Source organism: Salvelinus alpinus, chromosome 26 (genome assembly GCF_045679555.1).
Source record: "Salvelinus alpinus chromosome 26, SLU_Salpinus.1, whole genome shotgun sequence".
NCBI lineage: Eukaryota > Metazoa > Chordata > Actinopteri > Salmoniformes > Salmonidae > Salvelinus > Salvelinus alpinus.
The window spans coordinates 25662153-25685274 of NC_092111.1; the positions used below are offsets into that span (position 1 = coordinate 25662153).

Sequence of the window (23122 nt, forward strand, 5' to 3'; positions counted from 1 at the left end):
TTGTTGGCGACATTTCTAAAATAAAAGGAAAATGTACGCTCACCACGCTGCATCTTGGTCTTCTTCCAGCATCGGCCGTGACAATGTCACTCAAACATATTCATTCAAACCTTAAGACACTAACAAGTTTGCAGTTTTAATGTGTTATAAAATACAATAACATACAGTATTAACATAGAAAAAACACTAACATGATCTCTAACATTGACAGTGGTTTAATCAACACAGTGTTTGATTAGATTAGGATTTAGATGAGGAATTCCTGTGCAGAATACATTAGGATATATCACAGCTAATTTCTCTAACATGTTTATAGACATACTCACTATATAATACTGAAATACTATCTAGTGTGCTGTGTAACAGTGTAGGTCCATAGTGTGCTTTTACATGATAGTAAAAATAGCCTAAATTAATTCCCAAAAGATTTAAATGTGACATTTATAGATTCAGTGTTACCAGAGTGTGTCTGTATGCGTGTGTCAGGCCAGCCCTGCTATCTGTGCGGCCTCAGTTTGGATCTCTCTAGCCTGCAGGCAGTACCCTAGCGAAAGCTCCCTCACCCTTCTCACTTCCTGCATGGTCTCAATCAGGTTCTCCTCCAGCCTACAGTGGTCCTGATGAGTTGGTGCCACCTCCCTGACCTGCTCCGCCATTCGCTCCCCCCGACTAAGCAGCCAGTCTATCAGCACCTGGAGCTTGGTCCCGGCAGCGACTATTGCTATGGCGCCCTGGGAAAAGCCCCTGAGCTCATCCTGAGCCAACCGGAGTAGGCGAGGTAGAGACTTCTCTCCCTCATCCACAGACCTCAGCGGAACCACAGAGAGAGAGAAGTCATACCCCTTTATCACCACGGTTACCCTGTAGCTGTCCTCTGGAGCGAGAGAGAGAGAGGGAAAGATAAAAAAAGTTATATGGCTTCATCTGTAGTAGGAGTGAGAGGGGTAAAAAGAGGACATCTTTTGAAAAATAGATTTTTAGCTCAACGAAACTAACCTGGTTAAATAAAGGTTCAATAAAAGAGAGAGAAATAAATAGAAAGGAAGGGCATGGCTCTGTTATGTGTGTGTGTGTGTGTGTGTGTGTGTGTGTGTGTGTGTGTGTGTGTGTGTGTGTGTGTGTGTGTGTGTGTGTGTGTGTGTGTGTGTGTGCGTGCGTGCGTGCGTGCGTGCGTGCGTGCGTGCGTGCGTGCGTGCGTGTGTGTATGCATGCGTGTATGTGTGCAGATGTGTGTCTCACCGTACTCCTCCTTGATCTTCCTCACACACTCGGTCAGAGTCAGGGTGCTGTCGTTGTTACAGTTGTAAGTGCGGCGAAGAGATATGACGCGTTCCTTCATGACATTATAGCTCTCATGTTGTTGGTTGAACGTCTCGGTCACATCAGAGAACCGCTGGTCCAAGTCCTTCACACCCACACGCTTCGGGACCAACTGACCACTCCGACTCACTGAAACACACACACACACGCACGCAAACACACACACACACACACACACACACACACACACACACACACACACACACACACACACAGTCAATAACACACACATACACACTTGTAATATGATGGTAATATGTGTGATTGAACCTGTGGGTGCTGGTCGAGGCTGTCTGGCCGACACTGGCTTCTCTGATTCTGGAAGCTTGGGGTGCAGTAGAGGCTGTCTCTGTAACACACACGTTCCACTATGTGTGAATGAGGTATAGGGCGGGTTATACTAATCCGATCAATGTCTAATACTGTAACAACATACCTATTCTATTCAGTAGTCCGTGTTTCACTCAGTTGGTAATATTGTGGCATAACACTTCCTGATGCAGAAACATGTACGTTGTGTGTTGTCATACATGCAATGACCTATTGGCTTAACATGATACGTTTTTAAACAAGCCTATTTGAAAGTAGCCTAATGCATGAGTGATTATAATGTGCTTGTATGTATCTTATTCCACAAATGCCTCCCTCGGGTAAAAAAAATGTGGTTGTACGTGTTACTGTAAGCACACCCAGACAATAAATCATGCTTCTTTCCTGTTCCCATATACAGTACCTCGTCGGTGTCTTCGGAAGGAAAAACACAGCGGCAACAAAATAGCACAGACATTGCGGCTGAAATAAACGATCCCGAGACCCGACAGTTAATCCTCGCAAACAATCTCTCGTTATTGTTTGTCACAGACTTTATTTTTCTCTCTCGTTATCCAGGTCAATCCATCACTGCCCTGCATTCCTGGTGACGTCATCTGTCATGGGACTTGCGGGAAAGTTTTGTAGCTGTACTACAATAGATAGGACAGGTGCACCCAATTTATATGCCGGAACTGTACAGGTGAAATGCATAGCTATACGTTTTAGCATTCAATAGTAAACAACAAAGACATTTGACACGTCAGCTCCGTCTTTTTCGGTAGTGCATTTCAGTGGTATAAAGTACTTAAAGAAAAAAAAATTAAAGTACTACTTAAGTATTTTTGGGGGGTATCTGTACTTTACTTTACTATTTATATTTTTGCCAACTTTTACTTTTACTTCACTACATTCCTAAATAAAACAATCAAATTTTTACTCCATACATTTTCCCTGACACCCAAAAGTACTTGTCACATTTGACAGGAAAATGGTCCAATTCACGCACTTATCAAGAGAACATCTCTGGTCATCGCTACTCTCTGATCTGGCGGATTCACTAAACACAAATGCTTCGTTTGTAAATTATATTGGTGTGCCCCTGGCTATCCGTCAAACTATCTGGTTTGCTTACTATAAGGAATTTGAAATGATTTATACTTTTACTTTTGATACTTTAGTATATTTAAAACCAAATACTTTTAGATTTTTACTTGAGAAGTATTTTACAGGGTGACTTTCACTTTTACTTTACTCGGTGACTTTCATTTTCTATTAAGTTACCTTTACTTTAAGTCAAGTATGATAATTGAGTACTTTTTCCAACGCTAGTGCCTTTATGAAACGACAAACCGTAGGCTGCCTGTAAGAAATACACTTTTTCCGTTCAGAATGAAAACAGATAAACGGAGGCGGTCTGTCAACTGACGCTAGAGGGCAATATTTGACAGCTGCTGCTACTGATTCTACCACAACAGGGAGCCGGAAGAAGTGAGGAAGTGATCAGTGCGAGAGATACTCTGACAGTGCTAGCCGGCTAGCTAACACATATAATAAGAACCCACTTTTCTTAACTTATTCTGTGAGCAAACTAAACCAATATTATAGCCCAGCGGTTTACTCGCAGCGAGTCAACATCAAGATTCGTGTATATACGAGCTGGACATGCCTATGTATGTAGCTAGCTGTTGAACTGCACGCAGTCTATATAGCTAGTTAGCGTAATTACTATCTCCAAAACAAACAGGGTGTGATGTGCAGTGGACTTTGGCAGCAGCAGAGTGGGAGTTCTAGCTACTATTGCAAGCTAGCCAGTTTATCCATACACATTATTATTGGTGCGTATTTGAATTTCCTGTCTTATGAGGCTATTGACAACCCTAAGTTAACTAAATATACACTAAATTTAGTAGCCAGCAGCTATGGCCAGCACCAGCATGGCTTCTGCAGCTGTAACAGGAGACAAACCCCCAGGTTCGGGTTCTAAGAAGAAGAATGAAAAGAAGTTTGCTTCCAAAGAGGAGTCCAGATTCCTGTCCAGTATCATGGGCGTCATGAACAACCTAAGGAAACAGGTGTGTGCGTGCGCGCCGTGTGTGTATGTCTCTAACAGTGTGTGTCTAACAGTGTGTGTTTTCTGCAGGGTACCCTATGTGATGTGATCTTGGTGGTTCAGGGGAAACATATTCCTGCTCACAGAGTGGTTTTAGCTGCAGCCAGCCACTTCTTCAGCCTCATGTTTACTAGTGAGTACACTACACACATACTCAACTTTATTGTAACCCTATCTCTTTCTCCCCTACCTCTAATTACCCAATGTGACACATGTCTCTCTCTATCGCTCCCCCTCCATATCTCTCTCTCCATATCTCTCTCTAGCCAGCATGATGGAGTCTACCAGTCACGAGGTGGAGTTGAGGAGTGCTGAGCCTGAGATCATAGAACTGTTGGTGGAGTTTGTCTACACCGCTCGGTAAGACGCGCGCACACACTCGAATGTCCATCCATATGGGACACTTCAGACACAAAACACACCCCAAACCGTGTGTGTGTTTCAGTATCTCAGTGAACAGCAGTAATGTCCAGTCTTTGCTGGATGCAGCCAACCAGTACCAGATAGAACCTGTGAAGAAGATGTGTGTTGACTTCCTAAAAGAGCAAGTCGATGCAACCAACTGTCTGGGTAAGACATGTCTAGATTCTATACATCTATAATAGTGTCTCTCAAATTCACCTCCACACAAACACACTCCTTAACCTCTGGTCTCTCTCTAGGCATCTCTGCTCTAGCGGAGTGTTTGGACTGTCCAGAATTGAAGCTGTCAGCGGATGACTTCATCCATCAACACTTCACTGAGGTCTATAAATTGGATGAATTCCTCCAACTGAACGTCACCCAGCTCACACAGCTACTGCACCAAGACACACTCACTGTCCGGGCCGAGGACCAGGTAACACACACACACCAAGATACTTTACCATGTTGTCATTAATGTGTGTAGATCACTGGCTCAAGTATGACATGCCCCCCCCCCCCCTCTCTATTTCTCTCTCTCCCTTTCTGTGTGTTTGTGTGTGTAGATCTATGAGTCTGCGGTGCGGTGGCTGAAGTATGATGTGTGTAACAGACAGAGTCACATGGTGGAGGTGTTGGGCTGTGTTCGCTTCCCTCTGGTGTCCAAAGCCTTCCTCTCTAAGACCGTCCAGGCTGAACCCCTCATACAGGACAACCCAGAGTGTCTCAAGATGGTCATCAGTGAGTACACACAGCTGCATATGGGTCTTACTATAAACTGGGGTACCAGTGAGGATTTCCTACACTGGACAACTTGTTACAGCTTTTGATAAGTCGTTGATAATAATCTGCAAACCATTTTCATGTCATTACATTAAGATATACAGTGGGGCAAAAAAGTATTTAATCAGCCACCAATTGTGCAAGTTCTCCCACTTAAAAAGATGAGAGAGGCCTGTAATTTTCATCATAGGTACACTTCAACTATGACAGACAAAATGAGGGGGGGAAAATCCAGAAAATCACATTGTAGGATTTTTAATGAATTTATTTGCAAATTATGGTGGAAAATAAGTATTTGGTCAATAACAAAAGTTTCTCAATACTTTGTTATATACCCTTTGTTGGCAGAGGTCAAACGTTTTCTGTAAGTCTTCACAAGGTTTTCCCACACTGTTGCTGGTATTTTGGCCCATTCCTCCATGCAGATCTCCTCTAGAGCAGTGATGTTTTGGGGCTGTTGCTGGGCAACACGGACTTTAAACTCCCTCCAAAGATTTTCTATGGGGTTGAGATCTGGAGACTGGCTAGGCCACTCCAGGACCTTGAAATGCATTCTTCGGAAGCCACTCCTTCATTGCCCGGGCGGTGTGTTTGGGATCATTGTCATGCTGAAAGACCCAGCCACGTTTCATCTTCAATGCCCTTGCTGATGGTAGGCTTTGTTACTTTGGTCCCAGCTCTCTGCAGGTCATTCACTAGGTCCCCCCGTGTGGTTCTGGGATTTTTGCTCACCGTTCTTGTGATCATTTTGATCCCACGGGGTGAGATCTTGCGTGGAGCCCCAGATCGAGGGAGATTATCAGTGGTCTTGTATGTCTTCCATTTCCTAATAATTGCTCCCACAGTTGATTTCTTCAAACCAAGCTGCTTACCTATTGCATATTCAGTCTTCCCAGCCTGGTGCAGGTCTACAATTTTGTTTCTGGTGTCCTTTGACAGCTCTTTGGTCTTGGCCATAGTGGAGTTTGGAGTGTGACTGTTTGAGGTTGTGGACAGGTGTCTTTTATACTGATAACAAGTTCAAACAGGTGCCATTAATACAGGTAACGAGTGGAGGACAGAGGAGCCTCTTAAAGAAGAAGTTACAGGTCTGTGAGAGCCAGAAATCTTGCTTGTTTGTAGGTGACCAAATACTTATTTTCCACCATAATTTGCAAATAAATTCATAAAAAATCCTACAATGTGATTTTCTGGATTTTTTTCCCTCATTTTGTCTGTCATAGTTGAAGTGTACCTATGATGAGAATTACAGGCCTCTCTCATCTTTTTAAGTGGGAGAACTTGCACAATTGGTGGCTGACTAAATACTTTTTTGCCCCACTGTAGGTGGGATCATAGCTATGGTTGGTGCCTTGAAGGATTTGTCCAAAATCGTGTGACATAAAACATTACTTTTCTGTCCTTGCATTTATGGCAATGTAAGTTGTCTTTATATCATATATTAAGCATTAATCAGTTAAATTAGACATTGAACTTGAACCCTGTAAGAATCCTGGATCTAACTGTCAGTTTTTGTATAGAGATCTCAGAAATGCAGTGTAACTACATAACATTTTGTAAATGCTTTAAAAAAGTAAATACTATTGAAAAATCAAATGTCTCTAACCGAGAGGGACCTTACCTTGATACTTAAAACCTAAATCCATACTGTCATTAACATGCTTCTTCAATCATTATGCATACTACTTGTTGGATTTGCATTTGGTATCCATTTTATTACATTTTTGATCAGTTTTTGTCAGAGATGTGACCACTTTCGTTTGTTTTCCGCCGCTTCAATTGAAAGGCGCTGCGCAACTCTGTTGCGGTAAAACCATGTGCGGTTATTATGATGATGACAACATCTCATGTTGGCTTCAACTTGGCTTTCCATACAAATCCTTCCTGTTTTTTGGTCACTTTCTCATGATAACAGCGATGGTGAGATTAATGCTACTGCTATTCATGGATTTATTATATGTGCCTGCGTCAGCCATATAGGCTACAGAAACATTGCCGTGCATGCATCCAATCTATTTAGTCAGGAAATGTCCACATTATTCTCACATATTTTAGAATGTAATAATAATTTGAATATCAAGGCCTAAAAAATGCATTATTCTCAGTGATAAGGGCCTACTTTTTCTTTTACACTTTTTGCATGCTTTTTGGGGGGAGGGGGGTTCCCTATACTGTATGTACAGTTATATAAATTATACAATTGTATAACATTGAGGTCCTTGAAAATTACAATTAAGTGCCTGAAAAAGTCCCCAAAAGTCCTTGAATTCGACTTGCCAATGTCTGTATGAACCCTGCTTAAAGATGTGTGGTCCTCGGCCTAAGGAGGAAGTATAAGTGGAGTTATGGGACAATGTGCATATATGTGGGACTGCATTTAAACTCATTTTTTGTTGTTTCAAACCATTTTGACGTGTGGATCCCAATGTCACACATTGGCCCCATTATTTATGTTGGTGTGTGTAACCTCTTTTGTGTATCTAGGTGGGATGCGGTACCACCTGTTGTGCCCAGAGGATCGTGAGGAGTTGGGAGAGAACAGTCGCCCGCGGCGTAAGAAACACGACTACAGGGTTGCTCTGTTTGGAGGCTCGCAACCACAGTCCTGCAGATACTTCAACCCTAAGGTACACAAACACACAAACACACCTTTGTAATCCTACATGTGCTTCATCTCAAAGAACATTACGTCACTTAGATAAGGCCAGTCTGTAGTCCATCTGCTCTCATTCAAGTATGTGGGGATGTTAATGAAACGGCTGAATCATTTCAAGTACGGGCCGTGTGTGTCCAGGACTACAGCTGGTCAGACATTCGTTGTCCGTTTGAGAAGCGTCGTGATGCCACGGCAGTGTTCTGGGATAATGTTGTTTACATCCTGGGAGGATCTCAGCTGTTCCCCATCAAGAGGATGGACTGTTACAACGTACTGAAGGACAGCTGGTACTCCAAACTAGGTACTGGAAAGTGTGTGTGTGTTGTATTAGTGACTGAAATGGGAGTAGTGTGACTTGTGTTGCAACACAGAAAAATGTGTGTGTGTGTTAGGGCTGGGTGATATATTGTGAAAACCAGCATACCCCAGTATGGATATAATACCATCTATAAAGGTATTTTGATACAGTGCTAAATAAATGAAAAGTTCTACATATTGGACTACTTCACTGTCAGTTTTGTCCTAGTTTGGTTGTGTATAAAACCATCAGAATGAAGAAAGCCCATTAAAACCACTTGGAATACATTTTTTGCCATTCTAGGGTCATTCCCTGTTCATAAAACATTTAGTATTCGGTATCTTTTAATACCATCAAATACGCACTCCCATGTGGTCTAAAATGAGAAAAATATTGTGTGTTTGTTCTTACATTTTCTCTTCTGTAAACCAGGCCCCCCTACACCACGGGACAGTCTGGCTGCTTGCGCCTCTCAGGGCAAGATCTACACCTCTGGAGGGTCGGAAGTAGGTGAGCTTCACACACACACACACACCGGAGAACAGGGAAGTATTGGGCTGATGGCTTATCTATATTAGTATTGTAGCGTACCATTGTATCTCCTTTGTATTGAAGTGTTTGTGCTCCTTTCTGTGTGTGTCTGTCCGTCTCTCCCTCCAGGCAGCTCAGCGTTGAACCTGTTTGAGTGTTATGACACGCGGTGTGAGTCATGGCAGACCAAAGCCAGTATGTTGATGCCTCGCTGTAGCCACGGCAGCGTGGAGGCCAATGGGCTCATCTACGTCTGCGGAGGGTCCCTAGGCAACAACGTCTCTGGGAGGGTCCTCAGCAACTGTGAGGTCTATGACTCCGTTAAGGAGGAGTGAGTCTAATCACACATACTATGGCAGCCCCCCGCACCTTTCTGATTCAGAGGGGTTGGGTTGAATGTGGAAGACACATTTCAGTTGAAGTCATTCAGTGGTACAACTGACTAGGTATCCCCCCATTTCCCTTTCGGAAGTACTCGCTCACATACACACACACACCATACTCCTCTAGAAGTTAATAACTGTGTGTATCTTCTGTGTGTGTTTTTAGATGGAGGGAGCTGAGTGGGATGAGGGAAGCCAGGAAGAACCACGGTCTGGTGTTTGTCAACAACAGAATCTATGCTGTGGGAGGAATGAACGGACTGGGTATGGCATACACACACACACACACACACACACACACACACATACACTGTCGGGTATGTTTGGGGTATATTTATATGTGTGAGTGTATAGGTGGGCTGGACTCGGTGGAGTACTATGACATCGGCAGGAATGAGTGGCACGTTGCCGCGGCGATGCCGTGGCGTGGGATGAACGTGAGGTGTGCTGCAGTCAGCGGAGTGATTTACGTACTGGCAGGTTTCCAGGGTGTCGGACGACTAGGACACATCCTGGAGTACCACACTGACACTGACAGGTACACACACACACACACACACACATTTGTGTATGATTTCCTGTGTGTGTTTTATCTTACTCCTTTGTGTGTGTGTGTGTGTGTGTAGGTGGGTGACGTGCAGTAAGGTGAGAGCGTTCCCCGTCACCAGCTGTCTGATCTGTGTGGTGGACACCTGTGGGGCCAAGGAAGAGGAGACTGAGTCAACACACACTCACACAGTACCCCCATCATCATCCACAGCATAACCCAGGGTCTTTCAAATGTTTTATCTGTTGTGCTTTTATTTGGAGGACGAGAGCTGGTCAGTGTGGTATGAAACTGCTGTAGTGGAATCATGTTGAAGCTTCACATTGACAGAAATCATAGAGAACACACTCTTTGAGGCGAGGTGCTGACTAGCAGAACATAGAACTGGGAAAATACTAACATGAAAGTCACTCAGTGATGATTGCCTTCAGACAGAAGCTCAATGTTAAAGCTACAGACGACTGATCTAAGAGCTTTCAGCTGATACACTTAGTCTCAACTAAACATGTTTTTATCAGACCTGGGTCAAATACTTTTAACTACTTGAAAGTAGATGCCACTTTTGGAACTAATCCATTGGTTGTATTTTACCATGTAAATGAAATCAAGTGCCGCTCAAGAATTTGAAAAATATGATTCTATACAATGTATTTTATGCTATTGTGTGTATTTAATTGTACTGTTTTATGTTGTACTGCAATGAAATTATGTAATGTCTGAGGTTATAGAAGAAACTTTAGCATTTTTACTACTGTATGTATGTGATGACTGTTACATGAAATTGAAAATAAACAGAAAGCTGGAACTGAACATGTTTTTATTTGGTTACTAATAGTTAAGTAACTCTTACTATGGTCTGGTTGGGTTTCTATGTGGACATTGAGACTAATGATAAGAACAATATGCACATCATTGAGTTTACACATTTTGATTAAAAACAGTTCAAAGGCTCAATGTTTTGTGTAGACTCATATGCTGACAAGGTGACATCAGCTGCTTGTTAAGATGGCATTAGCTGCCGTAAAGGCCTCATGAAGGCCATACGTATACATACTTTATATGTCCTAATTAAAAGGAAGCGTTTCATCAGAAATGTTAATCATTTAGAATCGTCATTGAAACGCAGCATTCCCTGAGTGGGTTTAAATCATATGGATTAATGCTTCCTAAAATAGTGTACCTATACCACAGGCCATCTCTTTCTTTTCATCCCACTCCTCTCTAAGCTGTAAAAAGAGGAACAACGTTTATTCATGAGCACCACGTTGACTAGAAAGAACCTACAGTAGTCTCCTCACTCCTATCCCTCTCACTCTTCATCCTCTTCCTCAGTCATCAGCAGAGCAAACCTGTTGTTAATCTCCTGGGAGGAAGGGGCTCCTCCCCTTCTCCCTCCTTTCTCTCCTCCTCCTCTTCCCCTCTTCCTCCTCCCTGATGATGATGAGGGTAGTGTATTTGGCATGCAGTCCTCCAGAGCAGCCAGTAGGGAGTGGTAGATATGCCCAGAGAGAGGAGCTGCAGCCAGAACAGACTCAGGAGAACAACCCCCTCTCAGACGGCCAACCAAACCATGGACCAGACTACCACTGAATAACCTGGGGGACAGAGGGACAGTATGGTTCAAACGGGTAGGGGCAGTTTGTGTGTGTGTGTGCTTGCGTTACCTACCATGCTGTGTCTGGTTCAGGCAGGGGCAGACACAGTAGCTGGTTCAGACTGAGCACACTCCACAGGCAGGCCTGCCATTGGCTGAGGGAATGAGCCACGCCCACATCGAAACCCCGCCTGTCTCCTGGCCGCAGGCGAAGCTTCATCCACAGGTTCCGTTCGGCGGCTGAGTTAGAGCGAGAACTGGTTTAGTGTGTATGTTGGTGTACGAAAGACAAGACTGTACAACCAAATATTTGGGCACTTTGCAATGTGATGTTTTTTGTGGATCTAACTAAAGTGTTTGTGTGTGTGTTTTTGCACACGTTTATGCGCGTGCCTGTGTGTTTGCATGTGTGCACACTGCCCCTACCTGTGTTCTGGTTCTGTACAGGATGAGTGTTCCGGGCCATCTCTCCATGGACCATGCCCAGCAGCAGAGCCTGTACCTGGGGTAGAGAGGGAAAAGGTCTGGCCTCTCTCCTCCAGAACCCAGTCACTCCAAGGGCCAGCCTAAGGTGAGGAGGTAGGGGGGACAGAGAGGACTCCTTCACCCCCAGAACATCATACAGTACTCCCAGCCGCACTGACACAGGAGCCTATAGAGAGATGGAGCGAGAGAGAGGGAGGGAGAGAGGGAGGGGTGGGGGGTTAGTAAAATCAAAAGGAAGATGACACTATGGACAAAAAAGTAACAATCTTGGGGGAAAAAGTAGACTGAGTGTGTTGTTATGGTTACCAGGTATAGTGTGTTGATATTGTTACCTGCCAGTGTGTTGCTATGATTACCTGCCAGAGAGTTATGGTTACCTGGCAGAGTGTCTCAAGTTGTAGCCTGGTTCCAGGGGTCCGTGGCTCCACCTGGCACTTCCTCAGGTTCAGATTGTGTCTGTCGTACTCCTCCACAAACACACTCATACCTCTGTCACTCTCCACAGCGCTAGGGAAGTTGTTCTCACCCTGACCACTGCCTGAGGAAGGCTCTGCACCCCCCTGACCCATACCCTGTTTCTGACCTCTGCCCCTTCCCCTCCTCCCCCACTGCCTTCCTCCCCTCCCCCTTTCTCCCTGTCCCTCTACCTGGGTCTCCTGTCCACCTTGTCTCTGGACCCTGTGACCCTCTCCCCACCCCGTCTCTCCCCTCTCGCCCTGCTCCTGATTGGCCAGTAGGATCCCGTAGAGGGCCTGTCGTATGGCCGTGGCACTGCAGTGGCTGCTGGGTAGTCGGCTGTTTTCCACCTGAGGGATGAGCAGCACCCTCCTGAGCTCCAGGACATCCAGCACCAGGGGGGCCATCGCCCCGCTCCCTGCGGCCCAGCACAGCCACTCTGGCAGCGGGCAGGGAGTAGCAGCCCACAGCCCCTCTGGCGACCTGGATGAGCCTCCAGAGAACCAGGTAGAGAGACGGCTCTGAGGAGTCAGATGGTACTCTTGCATGCCTGACCAGAGCACAGAACACAGGCCGGACTTCTCTCCTCCTCTCCCCCTTCCTCCTCTCCCTCTCTCTCCTCCTCCTCTTTCTACTCCTCCTGTCAGTCTCCCCACCTCCTGCAGAGCCTCCTCAGGTCCAGGGAAGGAGGAGAGCCAGAGAAGGAGGCCCTCTATATGGGATTGGCTCCCTCCGCCCCTGCCTCCCCTCTTCCCTCCTGTGGTCAGCTGAGGGAGGAGTGTGTGTATGTGTTTGTAGGTTTGTTCTGTAGTGTAGTCATTCCCTGCCAGGACAGCACACAGCGGCAGAAGTTCCCGGTTCATTCCCCTGAAGTGCTGGCACATCCCACTGACCGTGTAGCGTCTGGCTGGGATGTAGTGATTTGGAGGGGAACCGCTAACACTGGCCCATTGGAAGAACCGGAATGGAATATAACCACCTGGAAATAGAGGCGGGAGAAAGGGATGAGAGAGAGGAGGGGGGAGGGGTAAGATAAAAACTGGAAGGAGACCTTCACTTCCTGGTCTGGCTCCACCCACCTGGCAAGTCAAAGATGTAAAAGTCGCTGTCATTGGTCAGAACTGGACAGCCCCACTGATTGGCCAGGCAGGCAATCTCCCAGTCTGCCTCGGCGGGGCACTGGACCAACGGGACACCTCGCTGGGAGAGGACCTGAGGGAGGGACAGAAAAAAAAGAATGTGATGCGAAAAAGGAGAAGAGTGGTGTGTATGAGTTCGCCTGTATGTTGTACGTGTGTATGTCTCTGGGTCCGTCTGTGTGTGTCTGTACCTGGATGAAGACGTGTCTTGTGAGGAGGGGGAGGACGGAGCCGTGTCGGCCCCGGGACAGAGACTCAGCCTCTTGGATCTTACTCTGCAGCCGCTGCCTCAGGGTGGACAGCTTCTTATCACTGGGGTCCATGCCTGACACACACACACCAGGGTTTCCGTTAGGAAAATGTGGCGCTGGACAACGTGACCGGGAAGATTCAAATTTTCGGGCCATTTGAGAAATCTATCGGACCCATGTGCATAAGGGGCGTCCACCCACGGTGCTCAGAATGACAGAAATCCCATTTAGATTATGGTAATGCAGTTTAACAGAACATGCAACTCACATAATGAAGCAGACAATAAAACGTCATTTTCAAACATTTGCCAATATACAATTCCCAGGAAAACACCATTCTAAACAGCGCACCTGGTAAAACACCATTCTAAACAGCACACCTGGTAAAACACCATTCTAAACAGCACACCTGGGAAAACACCATTCTAAACAGCACACCTGATAGTGGTTATAAAGAGGGGGAATTTAAAGATGCAACAACTAGAATGGGTTGCTAATATGACTAGGATTGTGTGGATAGGAAGTTCATATGAAAACCAATAGAACAGGAGTGAAATTGCATAGCGGTGGATTGAATAGGGAAGTAAATGGAAATACATGTGCCAAAATTATAGAATTGCTCCTGTCTGTATAGAAATAAATAAAATAATTCAAAATACTTCACCAGAAAGTATTATTTAGCCACAGAGGAAACAAGGGTTATTAGCTTATTTTAAAAAAAATAGCTGTGGATTGTTTCAAATCATAAGATGGTAAACCTATGCCTATTTGCGAAGTCCGCATTTTGGGCAGCACGCGTGGGAATAGGCCAAGCTGGTTATTGAGTTATGGGTGTCAGTGAAAAACATATCAAATATGTGTGGAGATAATGTGTCTTGAGTTTAATTTAAAATGTTGAGACATGAAGAAGGGAAGGGATGTGTGGCGAAGATACTGTATAGGCGAGTCTCTCTCTTGCGCATTCATTGTTTCATTGTGTGAATTGCTTGCCCTTTGATTATATATTGTTTTTATCAATTCCCCATTATATATGTCACCAGTAGTTAATTCCCGTCATTTGGTTACATCAATTTCTGTTAATACATGTATTAATTACAGTTTTCACCGTTCTCATGCGCGGAGTGGAAACGTTGTTTGCAGAGTTCACAACCTGCTACACTTGCGAGAAACAAGTTTGGGTTTATTTCATAACCATCATTTACAAGATTTATAAATGTTTTCATTGTCTTGTTTGGAGTGCTCCATGTGAGCAATGAGCATGTGTCTAGTTTCTCTGTTCTGATAATGTTGGGGGACCTCGCACGCATAGACGTACCTGGCCTGCTGCGCGGAAATGTAGGAAAGTGTTGTTGCTTTTTACATCCATTGCAAATTATAATATATTACAACTTTACTTCCTCACAGTAAGCTGTTTCAAAAATCTTTACAACAATCTCCCGCTCGATAATCATCAGTTATAGGCTACTGCTGCATTGGCCTATAGGCTATGAGTTCCATACGCTCATTTCCTTAGCCGCCAATGGATCACGGTGTATCAATGTGTCCGTATGGCAGAAGCTGGTGATCTCGCATTAGTTGACTTAACTTTTAGAATTTTAATTAAATGTTTATGATTAACCATTTGATAATGATTTTGAGAAATTAAAACTTTATTATTGAAATGAAACGGTTCCACGAAAATGTGACTATGAAAATCATAACTGGCACGCAGAACGGTAGAAATGGTAGGATAAATTGTCATCTTCCCCAAACTTGAAACTCACGCGCCTTTATAAAATAATTGCCTCCACGTTTCCATGGTCAGATTTAGCCTATAGGCTACTTTGAAGCAATGTAAGACATGCCTCATAATATGAAATAAAACATTCAGGTTTCAAACAATTAAGTATGTTTTCAAATGCATACTGCCTCCAGCTCACATTGTAAAGTGGTTGGTGACCCACTGATAGCCTGTTGCCTGCACTTGAATGGTGAATGGGTGGCGCACTTCAATTACCAGTTGAGAAATAAAAAATCTATTTTTAATTTAGAACCAAAACTGTTTTTAACACGAGATTACATTTAGAATTGTTGCGCAATGAATGGGCTTATAAAAGCACGTTTTACTCCAGCACCAACCAGCTGACAATCTGCAGGAGAAATCCCGATCAAAATAGGCTCTAAATGCTGTGCGCATATGATAGTTCAGAATGGGCTGGATAGTTGTGTTGGATAAATAAGATATCAGATGACAAACGAAAATACACAAAGGCCAATTTAATTCCACTAAATTATGCAAAGTAACCTATAGACCGATAAGCATGACAGTCAAATGTATTTACATGAATTAATAAAAAAGCGTTATTTTGCAATGGGATTTGTTTTTCTCCCAGTCATTTTGGCCGGCAACAGTTTTATTTATCGCCTTTGAATTTTTTGGGGGTGCGGCCAAAAGCCGGCTAACATAAACCCTGACACACACATCATCATCATCATCATCATTGACGGTCACTGGAGTCGATCATGATTTATTTTATTTATGGGGCTTCAGAAGATACTGACGAGGCCGATTCGTGAGCCACAGATCCTGTTGCACACACACACACACACACACACACACACACACAAACAAACAACTCCTCCTCCTTACCGCCATCCAGCACCACATAAGGCTGTATGTTGCAGGCCTCCAGTGCAGAGATGAAGGTAGACAGTAGGGCAGCGAAGGCATCGTAGTCCCCTCCGTGTGCCTGATCCAGTCCATGGTTTAGATAGAGCCTGAAGAACAGACTACAGCCATCTATCACAAGTCTGCTGTCTCTGAACCTGACGTCCTGGAACAAGCCCCTGTTACCCTCCACATAGCTGGTCAGACCATGGACACCCATCACATCACATCATATATAGACTGCCCTGGAGGTAGAGTGAGGGAGAAAGAAAGAGAGGGAAGGAGTGTTGCGAAAGATAGGGGGTGTGGAGAGAGAGATAACGGTTCTTACAACCAATTTTACACGCAAGTATACAGAGTTACATGAAAAGGATTAAAGTATAGACTGTGTACTCTTGTCTACACTACACATTATTGGTATTCTGGAGAATGTGTTCATCCTGATCTTGTTTAGGGGCTGACTGTGGTCAGGGAAAAACATTTCCTGGAAAACATTAACGTGACGAGGCGCAGACCTTGCTGTGCAGTGTGCATAGCCTATTGTGTTAACGTGAAATATAAAACGACACAGATATATATGAACTACATTAGATATAATCCAGACGTTGCTGTGCATATTGTATTGACGTGAAATATAAAATGAGACACATAAATATGCACGTTAATTGTCATAAAACTCACCAGTTTCACTTCAAAAGAACCTCCCCTATCGACATGCCAAGTTTACTTCCTGCTACGTCAAAACACGCGCGAAAGGAATCTTGGGAGATTGAGTTTCAAAATGTATTTTTGTTTAACTAAGCCATTTAAGAACAAGTTCTTATTTGCAATGACAGCCTACCCCCAGCCAAACCCTAACAACGCTGGGCCAAGTGTGCACTGCCCTATGGGACTCCCAATCATAGACGGTTTTGATACAGCTTGGAATTAAACCAGGGTCTGTAGTGACACCTCCAGCACTGAGATGCAGTGCCTTAGACCGCTACTCCACTCGGGAGCCCCTAAATCCACTTGCTAAATTCATTGTATAAAAAAACAACCCATTGCAAAATAAAATATCATTTTATTACTCTCACTGAATATTTTATGTAAAAGAGTTGTCTCCTTGCAATGCATCAGTTCACTGTTCAGCTGGCCTTAGGGTGACCACATTTAAAATACCCAAATGTGGGACAAAAGGATGATTTTGCGAGTCATTCGCAAGACAGTGTAGTCTACATTAATATTTTTTGTGTTGAGCACAGTCATTGCTGTTGAGAGAGAGCTGCAGCAGACAGAAGGCAGCTGAGTTTACTTTAGCCAACACAGAAAGGGAGAGAAACTGAGAAATAGTCCTAATCATTCAAATAGTTTCGGGAGAGAGGATTGAAAGATGTGCTTTCTTTCTAGGTAGGCTATATAGCTAGCTCATCCGTCTCAAGATCAAATTGGCTATGTCTGGGATGGTTCAAACAGGACCATAGATACACCATTTCAGTGGAGGCTGCTGGGGAGAGGACGGCTCATAATAATGACTGGAACAGATTGAATGGAATGACATCAAACACATGGAAACCATGTGTTTTATGTATTTGATACCATTCCACCGATTCCGCTCCAGACATTACCATGAGCCTGTCCTCCCCAATTAAGGTGCCACCAAGCCCCTGTGCAACGTTCATACAACAAGGTATACTTTACATCAACAAATGTTAAAAAGCAATGAGGCTGATGCAACAGATCAGAACGCTTAAAATGTTGAAAACGATTATTTCTTCACATTATAAGCGCAGCAATGCACACATGGCAGTAGGCTATGCTCGAATGTTCCTAAATACAATTAGCGGGAACACACCATTCTAAAAAGCGCACCACATATGAGAGTGGTTTCATGTAACAGAGGTTAAAATTTCCCTTAGAAATTTAGAGAGGGTAAATCTACAGATGCAATAAACAACACCAGGATGGTGAATGCTGACTGTCTCCACTCAGATTGCAAGGTGGGTGACATGTGAGGTGCGCAGCTGCAACAAGGTATCAGAGCATTTCGTATTATTCTTTCCGTAAATCAGAGTACTTTTCGTATGGTATGTATTACTTTGTGGATATTCAGCACCCATTTCGTATGATGTGTTATGAATTCTAGCTAGGTGGCTAGGTGGTTAATGTTAGCTAGCTGGCTAAAGGAAAGGGGGATACCTAGTCAGTTGTACAACTGAATGCCTTCAACTGAAATGTATCTTCTGCATTTAACCCAATCCCTCTGAATCAGAGAGGTGTGGGGGGGGGGGCTGCCTTAATCAACAGTCACGTCTTCGACACCCAGGGGAACTAACGTTAGCTACACTAAGGGTTGGGGTTAAGGTTAGGGTTAAGTTTTGGAGTTAGGTTAAAGGGTTAGGGTTAGGGGAAGGGTTACCTAAAAGGGTTAAGGTTAGGGGAAGGGTTAGCTAAAAGGGTTAAGGTTAGGGGAGGGTTAGCTAACATGCTAAGTAGTTGCAAAGTAGGTAAAAAGTAGTAAGTAGTTGAAAAGTTGCTAATATGCTAAAGTTGTCCTTGATGTGATTCAAACTAACAACCTTTAGGTTGCTAGGTGTTTGTGTTATTCGCCCACCCATCCACCCTGACCTTAGTTTTTGCCTTAAGTAACCATCTGTCTTATGTAACCATAACAAACATAACAATATCACACTAATTTGAGTGTCACTGATTTACTTTTACTATGTTACGTCTAGTATATGAGACCTGGGGCCTGTTGCACAAAACTAGGATAAGGGATTAAGCCAGGATATCTTGGTGATCCTGGCTCAATTGATCCGTAATCCGGTTGCACTAAAGATGGATAGGGGGCAGGAGGATATGTTATGGTATAAATTACCATGGAGATTTATTCTGTGGAGCTAGCCTGCTCCAGACCAGGCTAAATTCCAGGATCTATTTAATCTCATCCCTAATGTCAGTCAGCAGTCACCACAAATGGAAACCAATAGTTATTTCACTGCTCACTATACATTGTTATCACATATAACTAGACCCACTGTTATTATTTAAACGTTTGTGATCATTAATTTCAATGATTTTGGATAAAAAATGATTTTTAGATGATGTTGCTATCATTAGATAATTTACAGTTTCCCATAGACTATAAGGCTATATATAAAATGATAGAATATTAGGGCCACAGAGGGGAAAAAAACACAAGTCATAATATTGTAACCAGTTGTTTTAAAGGAGGACAGTTGTTAAAATGACAGATGTGGGGCATTTCGTGAAATTGTACTTCAGTATGGTTTCATAAACAAAGACATGCTGATGTGCCAGAATATTAAGTATCACATTGTCATAAGTATCAAAACTGTAAAAACAATATGTAGCTTTTCTGCAGAAAGAACCAGCCTCATAAATTTATGACTTTATCCTTTTTCTTCAGTGTGGCCCTAGTACTCTGTCATATAAACAAATACACATTCCATATGAATATAAAAACACAATGTGTAACATTATGTTCCTTTATTGAATAAGGACAAAACAAAGCAGGTAAACCATCAGCTCCTTTCGAAACTGAAGTCACAGTGACTCTACAAGATGGAAAGCACAGAATCCAAGCATATTATACAAAATGATACATACACATTCAAAGGTCTGTATATAACACACCCTGCATGTCTGCACACTAAAATAAATGCAGGACAAATCCATACACATCAACTGAACAGACAAATGAATGGATGCAGTAGCCTCCCTGCAGCCTTGTATTACACACAGTATACCGCACAAACATCATAAGAGGCCAAATTCGTCAAAAAACGAACCCAAAAAAACCCAAATTCCTCTGCCACCGCAGGACATATTTAACCAAAATTGAAAGCACACATACTAACTAAAATAATTCAACACATATTGGTCCCTCAGCAGCCGACCACTGTCGTCATCAGGGAAGATTGCCGGATTGTCCCAGTCCATGGCTGGTGGCACTCTGGGGGCCCTCTCCTTCCTCAGGCAGGCCACATTGTGGAGGACAGCACAAGCCACAGTAATATCACATGCCCTAACAGGGCTGACCCTTAATTTGTGAAGGCAGTGAAAGCGTGCCTTCAGGAGGCCAAAGGTCATTTCAACTCTGGCCCTGGTCCTGGCATGGGCATGGTTGTAGGCCTGCTGTGCTTCCTGGGGGTCTGTGAAAGGTGTCAGGAGAAAAGGCTGGCAGCCATACCCCCTGTCTCCCAGCAACACACCAGAGAATTCACCTGTCAACACAAAATCTCATCATTACTACCTCATAAACACAGTGATATTCTTGACACAGCCATGATGGTTATAAATAGGGGTTGTGTGGCTTACCTTGTGATAGGCACTGATAGATTTCAGAGGCCCGAAAGATTCTGGAGTCATGGACTGAGCCAGGCCATTTTGCCACAACATTGCTGATCACACAGTCAGCATTGCAGACCATCTGAAATCATAAGATGAGGAATATTACACCAATCAATGCACATCACTGGCAATGCAGAGTGTTCGTCAATGGACAATATCAAAAAGTTATGTTCACCTGAACATTAATGCTGTGAAAGGATTTCCTATTCACAAAATCAGCCTCATGGGCACCTGAGGGGGCTTTTATCCTTATGTGTGTGCAGTCCACTGCACCAATGACATTGGGGAAACCTGTCACACAAAGTAATGAGTATCCTACTATGTGTTAACAGTTGTCCTGTAATTTGTAGATCCTCTTACCTGCAATCCTATAGAACTCCTCTTTGATGTCACAGAGTCTTCTGTGGCCAGGGAAGGAGATGAAGACATCTGCTAATGCTTTGATAGCCAGACACACACTCCTTATTGTGCGGCAAATTGTGGCCTTGTTCAGCTGTTCTGCATCCCCCACTGAGTACAGGAAGGCTCCACTAGCAAAAAAGCGCAAGGCCACACAAACCATTTGCTCCACACCCAGTGCATGGCTCCGTGCAGTGCGGTGCTTAATCCTGGGACCCAGTAGTCTGCATAGATACCTGATGCCATCTGCAGAAAACCTGTATCTTTCATATAGATGGTCATCAGGGAAGGCCAGTGGGTCCAACCGGTCCCTGAAGACCCTTTCTCGCCTGAAGGCTCTCCTCAGCACAAGTGCTTCTTCATCCACCACATCTCGCACGAATGGGCATGCCATTGTCAGAGCAGAAAGGAACACACAATTTTGGGCCTTCATATAGGCTAGTGGCCACACCTGGTGCTGGGGGGGTGGGCAAAAGAGGGCGATGCCTTATAACGATGACTTGGTTGTACTGATTGCTGGGAAAATAAAAAAAACCTTAGAAAGATGCCACCGTCCTGTGTGCTCACAATAAGAGCTCATATGTCATGGCTCACTTGACTTTACGAGAATATACCTAATTTTTATTTTGAGCTGTGTCATCTTCTTGGAGCTGGGGGAGGAAAGAAAAATAATGATTAATACATTTGTGTTACAGTTAGCATACAGTGTACATTGAAGGCATATCTCACCTCCCTCTCAAGTTTTTTTATTTCAAGGTCCAGTTTCCTAATTGTCCTCTTTTTTATTTCGGACTCCAGTGCAAGATTTTCCATATTTTTCTTCTTGTACTGAATGTCTATGTCTGCCAGTTCTATTTGGCGCCGGAGGTGGTTGCCATACAACTTTCTGATAGCTTGTGAGCTCTGTGAACACAATACAATTAGCGCAGCTGGAATTTGGCAGGATGTGGTGTCCTTTTATTAATACGCACTATGTTGCCAGGCTGGTTTTCCCACTGTATAGCATCTGGGTCCTGTAAAAGAAATTAGATTTTTTGATTTTGATGAGGACTCCTCACCATTGTAGAGTAAATAGTACTTTCACAGTCTTAACATGATACCTCATGCCTTCTGGAATCCAGAGAGATGGTCTCCTCCTCATCATTGTCTCCATCATGTGCTGTTGCTGCTGCACTGGGGCCTTCACCCTATCACATTTAATCGGATTCATATTGAAGCTAGTAGACAAGACATGCCAGGCCTACAGTATGCCTTTGATGGAGTACTCACTGGATCAGCATCGTCTGGTGCTTGTGCTGGTGGCTCTAACAGGAACACAGTGCTGCCAGACACTGCAAGGCAATAGGTAAACCAAAGTCAGACAGTCCAAATTGATTCAATATGAATGTGGTTGTATCCCATGTAGAGATGGAAGGACATACCTTGAATGAAGCGGGTGGCATCTTGGGAGGAACCTATGCTCGTCTCTTTCCCCCCAGGGATCCCCTCTAAGACGGGCCTGCCTTTATTTAGCTCCAAGGCCATGTCCTCTGCTGGGGTAAGGTCAGCCTTTGGTGACCCACCACCCGTGCCTTGTCTGTGGGTATTCTTTTTCACTGCTAAAACAGTACAGACAATGTGTGAGCAGGCACCTTCTGGGTACAATATATGCTTGTGCTTTGTTAAATATTAGTCAGGGACCATACCATTCTGCAGAATGTTCTTGTATTTGATTTTGACCTGCTGCCATGTCCGTTTTGGCCCGTTCATGTTTAATCTACACACACACACACACACACACACATTTAATGGAGTCACACTGCAAAAAATTACTTGGTATTTTTGTCTTGTTTTCAGTAAAAATATCAGAAAATTTATCATAGCTTTATACAGTGTGATGGAGTTACTTTACACAATTTCACTCATATCTGCAGTGCATTTCAATTAAAAATTTAACCGTTTCATAATTACAGTACAACTGCATTTTTGGAGATGTGAATTAAATATTTGAATTGTAATTGTGATGTTTCAGCGGAGCGGTGAGTGTGTAATTGTGCACTACTTACGCATTCAGGCGGTCTGCAATACTTTGCCACGCTTTTTCTCTTTGCTTTATCACTGTGGCGGTGTTGCCTTTCTTCTTAATTATATATTTTACCTCCTCGTATGCCTCCATGAGGATTTGTGCTTCCGACGGGGAAAAGTACGCGGCTCTAGTTGCCATGGTAAATCAGTTAATCTGTGATCTGTGGCGGGGTCTATTTGAGTGAGCCGTGAGCGCGCACCTATGCAGGATTGGTTTCACCTGGCTTAATGAATCCGTGTCTGCTCATCCTGGCTTGGTCTTTGTGCAACCAATTAAGCCTGGACGCACATGTTTTGGCTTCATTGAGCTCAGCTGAGTCATTTATCCCGGATGTCTTAATTCTACTTTTGTGCAACAGGCCCCAGGCTACAAATATACATAGCTTATATA

General features: G+C 43.8%; 4 protein-coding genes across 11 annotated transcripts; 1 reads left to right on the forward strand and 3 right to left on the reverse strand.

The window, feature by feature from the left end:
• Positions 1-123: 123 nt before the first annotated feature.
• Positions 124-2286, reverse strand: LOC139555046 (uncharacterized). The gene is made up of 4 exons (XM_071368448.1): positions 2054-2286; positions 1591-1669; positions 1240-1449; positions 124-874 (listed from the first exon to the last, which is right to left on the reverse strand). Exons 1-4 carry the CDS (start codon positions 2105-2107, stop codon positions 483-485), a joined length of 735 nt encoding a protein of 244 aa, XP_071224549.1. The 5' UTR covers positions 2108-2286; the 3' UTR covers positions 124-482.
• Positions 2287-3071: 785 nt separating this feature from the next.
• klhl7 (kelch-like family member 7) lies at positions 3072-10152 on the forward strand. Of its 2 annotated transcripts, XM_071368495.1 has the most exons (13): positions 3072-3704; positions 3773-3875; positions 4009-4102; positions 4188-4312; positions 4405-4580; positions 4711-4885; positions 7412-7554; positions 7722-7884; positions 8314-8391; positions 8542-8743; positions 8962-9059; positions 9150-9333; positions 9422-10152. In XM_071368495.1, exons 1-13 carry the CDS (start codon positions 3552-3554, stop codon positions 9558-9560), a joined length of 1833 nt encoding a protein of 610 aa, XP_071224596.1. In that variant the 5' UTR covers positions 3072-3551; the 3' UTR covers positions 9561-10152. The 2 variants fall into 2 exon arrangements, with proteins under 2 accessions (XP_071224596.1, XP_071224597.1); XM_071368496.1 differs by lacking the exon at positions 9150-9333 and having other exon boundaries at positions 9422-9561.
• aste1b (asteroid homolog 1b) lies at positions 10143-16664 on the reverse strand. 2 transcript variants are annotated; one of them, XM_071368493.1, is made up of 8 exons: positions 16597-16664; positions 15898-16160; positions 13209-13342; positions 12958-13090; positions 11800-12857; positions 11363-11588; positions 11011-11176; positions 10143-10937 (listed from the first exon to the last, which is right to left on the reverse strand). In XM_071368493.1, exons 2-8 carry the CDS (start codon positions 16133-16135, stop codon positions 10652-10654), a joined length of 2241 nt encoding a protein of 746 aa, XP_071224594.1. In that variant the 5' UTR covers positions 16136-16160; positions 16597-16664; the 3' UTR covers positions 10143-10651. The 2 variants fall into 2 exon arrangements, with proteins under 2 accessions (XP_071224594.1, XP_071224595.1); XM_071368494.1 differs by having other exon boundaries at positions 15898-16155; positions 16597-16642.
• Positions 16665-19366: 2702 nt separating this feature from the next.
• On the reverse strand, positions 19367-23122 carry LOC139555054 (putative nuclease HARBI1). Of its 6 annotated transcripts, none has more exons than XR_011670931.1 (9): positions 22353-23122; positions 22089-22265; positions 21937-21998; positions 21768-21854; positions 21639-21680; positions 21397-21570; positions 21282-21317; positions 20236-21183; positions 19367-20141 (listed from the first exon to the last, which is right to left on the reverse strand). XR_011670931.1 is itself a non-coding variant. In XM_071368498.1 (9 exons), exons 7-9 carry the CDS (start codon positions 20695-20697, stop codon positions 19771-19773), a joined length of 552 nt encoding a protein of 183 aa, XP_071224599.1. In that variant the 5' UTR covers positions 20698-21183; positions 21282-21317; positions 21397-21680; positions 21768-21854; positions 21937-21998; positions 22089-22265; positions 22353-23122; the 3' UTR covers positions 19367-19770. The 6 variants fall into 6 exon arrangements, 3 of the variants coding, with proteins under 3 accessions (XP_071224599.1, XP_071224601.1, XP_071224600.1); XR_011670930.1 differs by having other exon boundaries at positions 20236-20347; positions 20444-21183; positions 21397-21680; XM_071368498.1 differs by having other exon boundaries at positions 20236-20347; positions 20629-21183; positions 21397-21680.

Coding starts and splice junctions, on each gene's coding strand:
- LOC139555046 (XM_071368448.1), bottom strand. CDS start 2,107: ATGTCTGTGCTATTTTGTTGCCGCTGTGTTTTTCCTTCCGAAGACACC. Junction 1,670..2,053: donor CTTCCGAAGACACCGACGAG/GTACTGTATATG, acceptor TGTGTGTTACAG/AGACAGCCTCTACTGCACCC. Junction 1,450..1,590: donor GCCTCGACCAGCACCCACAG/GTTCAATCACAC, acceptor TGTGTGTTTCAG/TGAGTCGGAGTGGTCAGTTG.
- klhl7 (XM_071368495.1), top strand. CDS start 3,552: ATGGCCAGCACCAGCATGGCTTCTGCAGCTGTAACAGGAGACAAACCC. Junction 4,103..4,187: donor GAGTTTGTCTACACCGCTCG/GTAAGACGCGCG, acceptor TGTGTGTTTCAG/TATCTCAGTGAACAGCAGTA. Junction 4,886..7,411: donor GTGTCTCAAGATGGTCATCA/GTGAGTACACAC, acceptor TTGTGTATCTAG/GTGGGATGCGGTACCACCTG.
- aste1b (XM_071368493.1), bottom strand. CDS start 16,135: ATGGGTGTCCATGGTCTGACCAGCTATGTGGAGGGTAACAGGGGCTTG. Junction 13,343..15,897: donor TTATGTGGTGCTGGATGGCG/GTAAGGAGGAGG, acceptor TGTGTGTGTCAG/GCATGGACCCCAGTGATAAG. Junction 12,858..12,957: donor TTACATCTTTGACTTGCCAG/GTGGGTGGAGCC, acceptor CTCTATTTCCAG/GTGGTTATATTCCATTCCGG.
- LOC139555054 (XM_071368500.1), bottom strand. CDS start 20,697: ATGTCTTCATCTCCTTCCCTGGCCACAGAAGACTCTGTGACATCAAAG. Junction 20,348..20,628: donor GGAGTTCTATAGGATTGCAG/GTAAGAGGATCT, acceptor TTATGATTTCAG/ATGGTCTGCAATGCTGACTG. Junction 20,142..20,235: donor CTATCAGTGCCTATCACAAG/GTAAGCCACACA, acceptor TTGTGTTGACAG/GTGAATTCTCTGGTGTGTTG.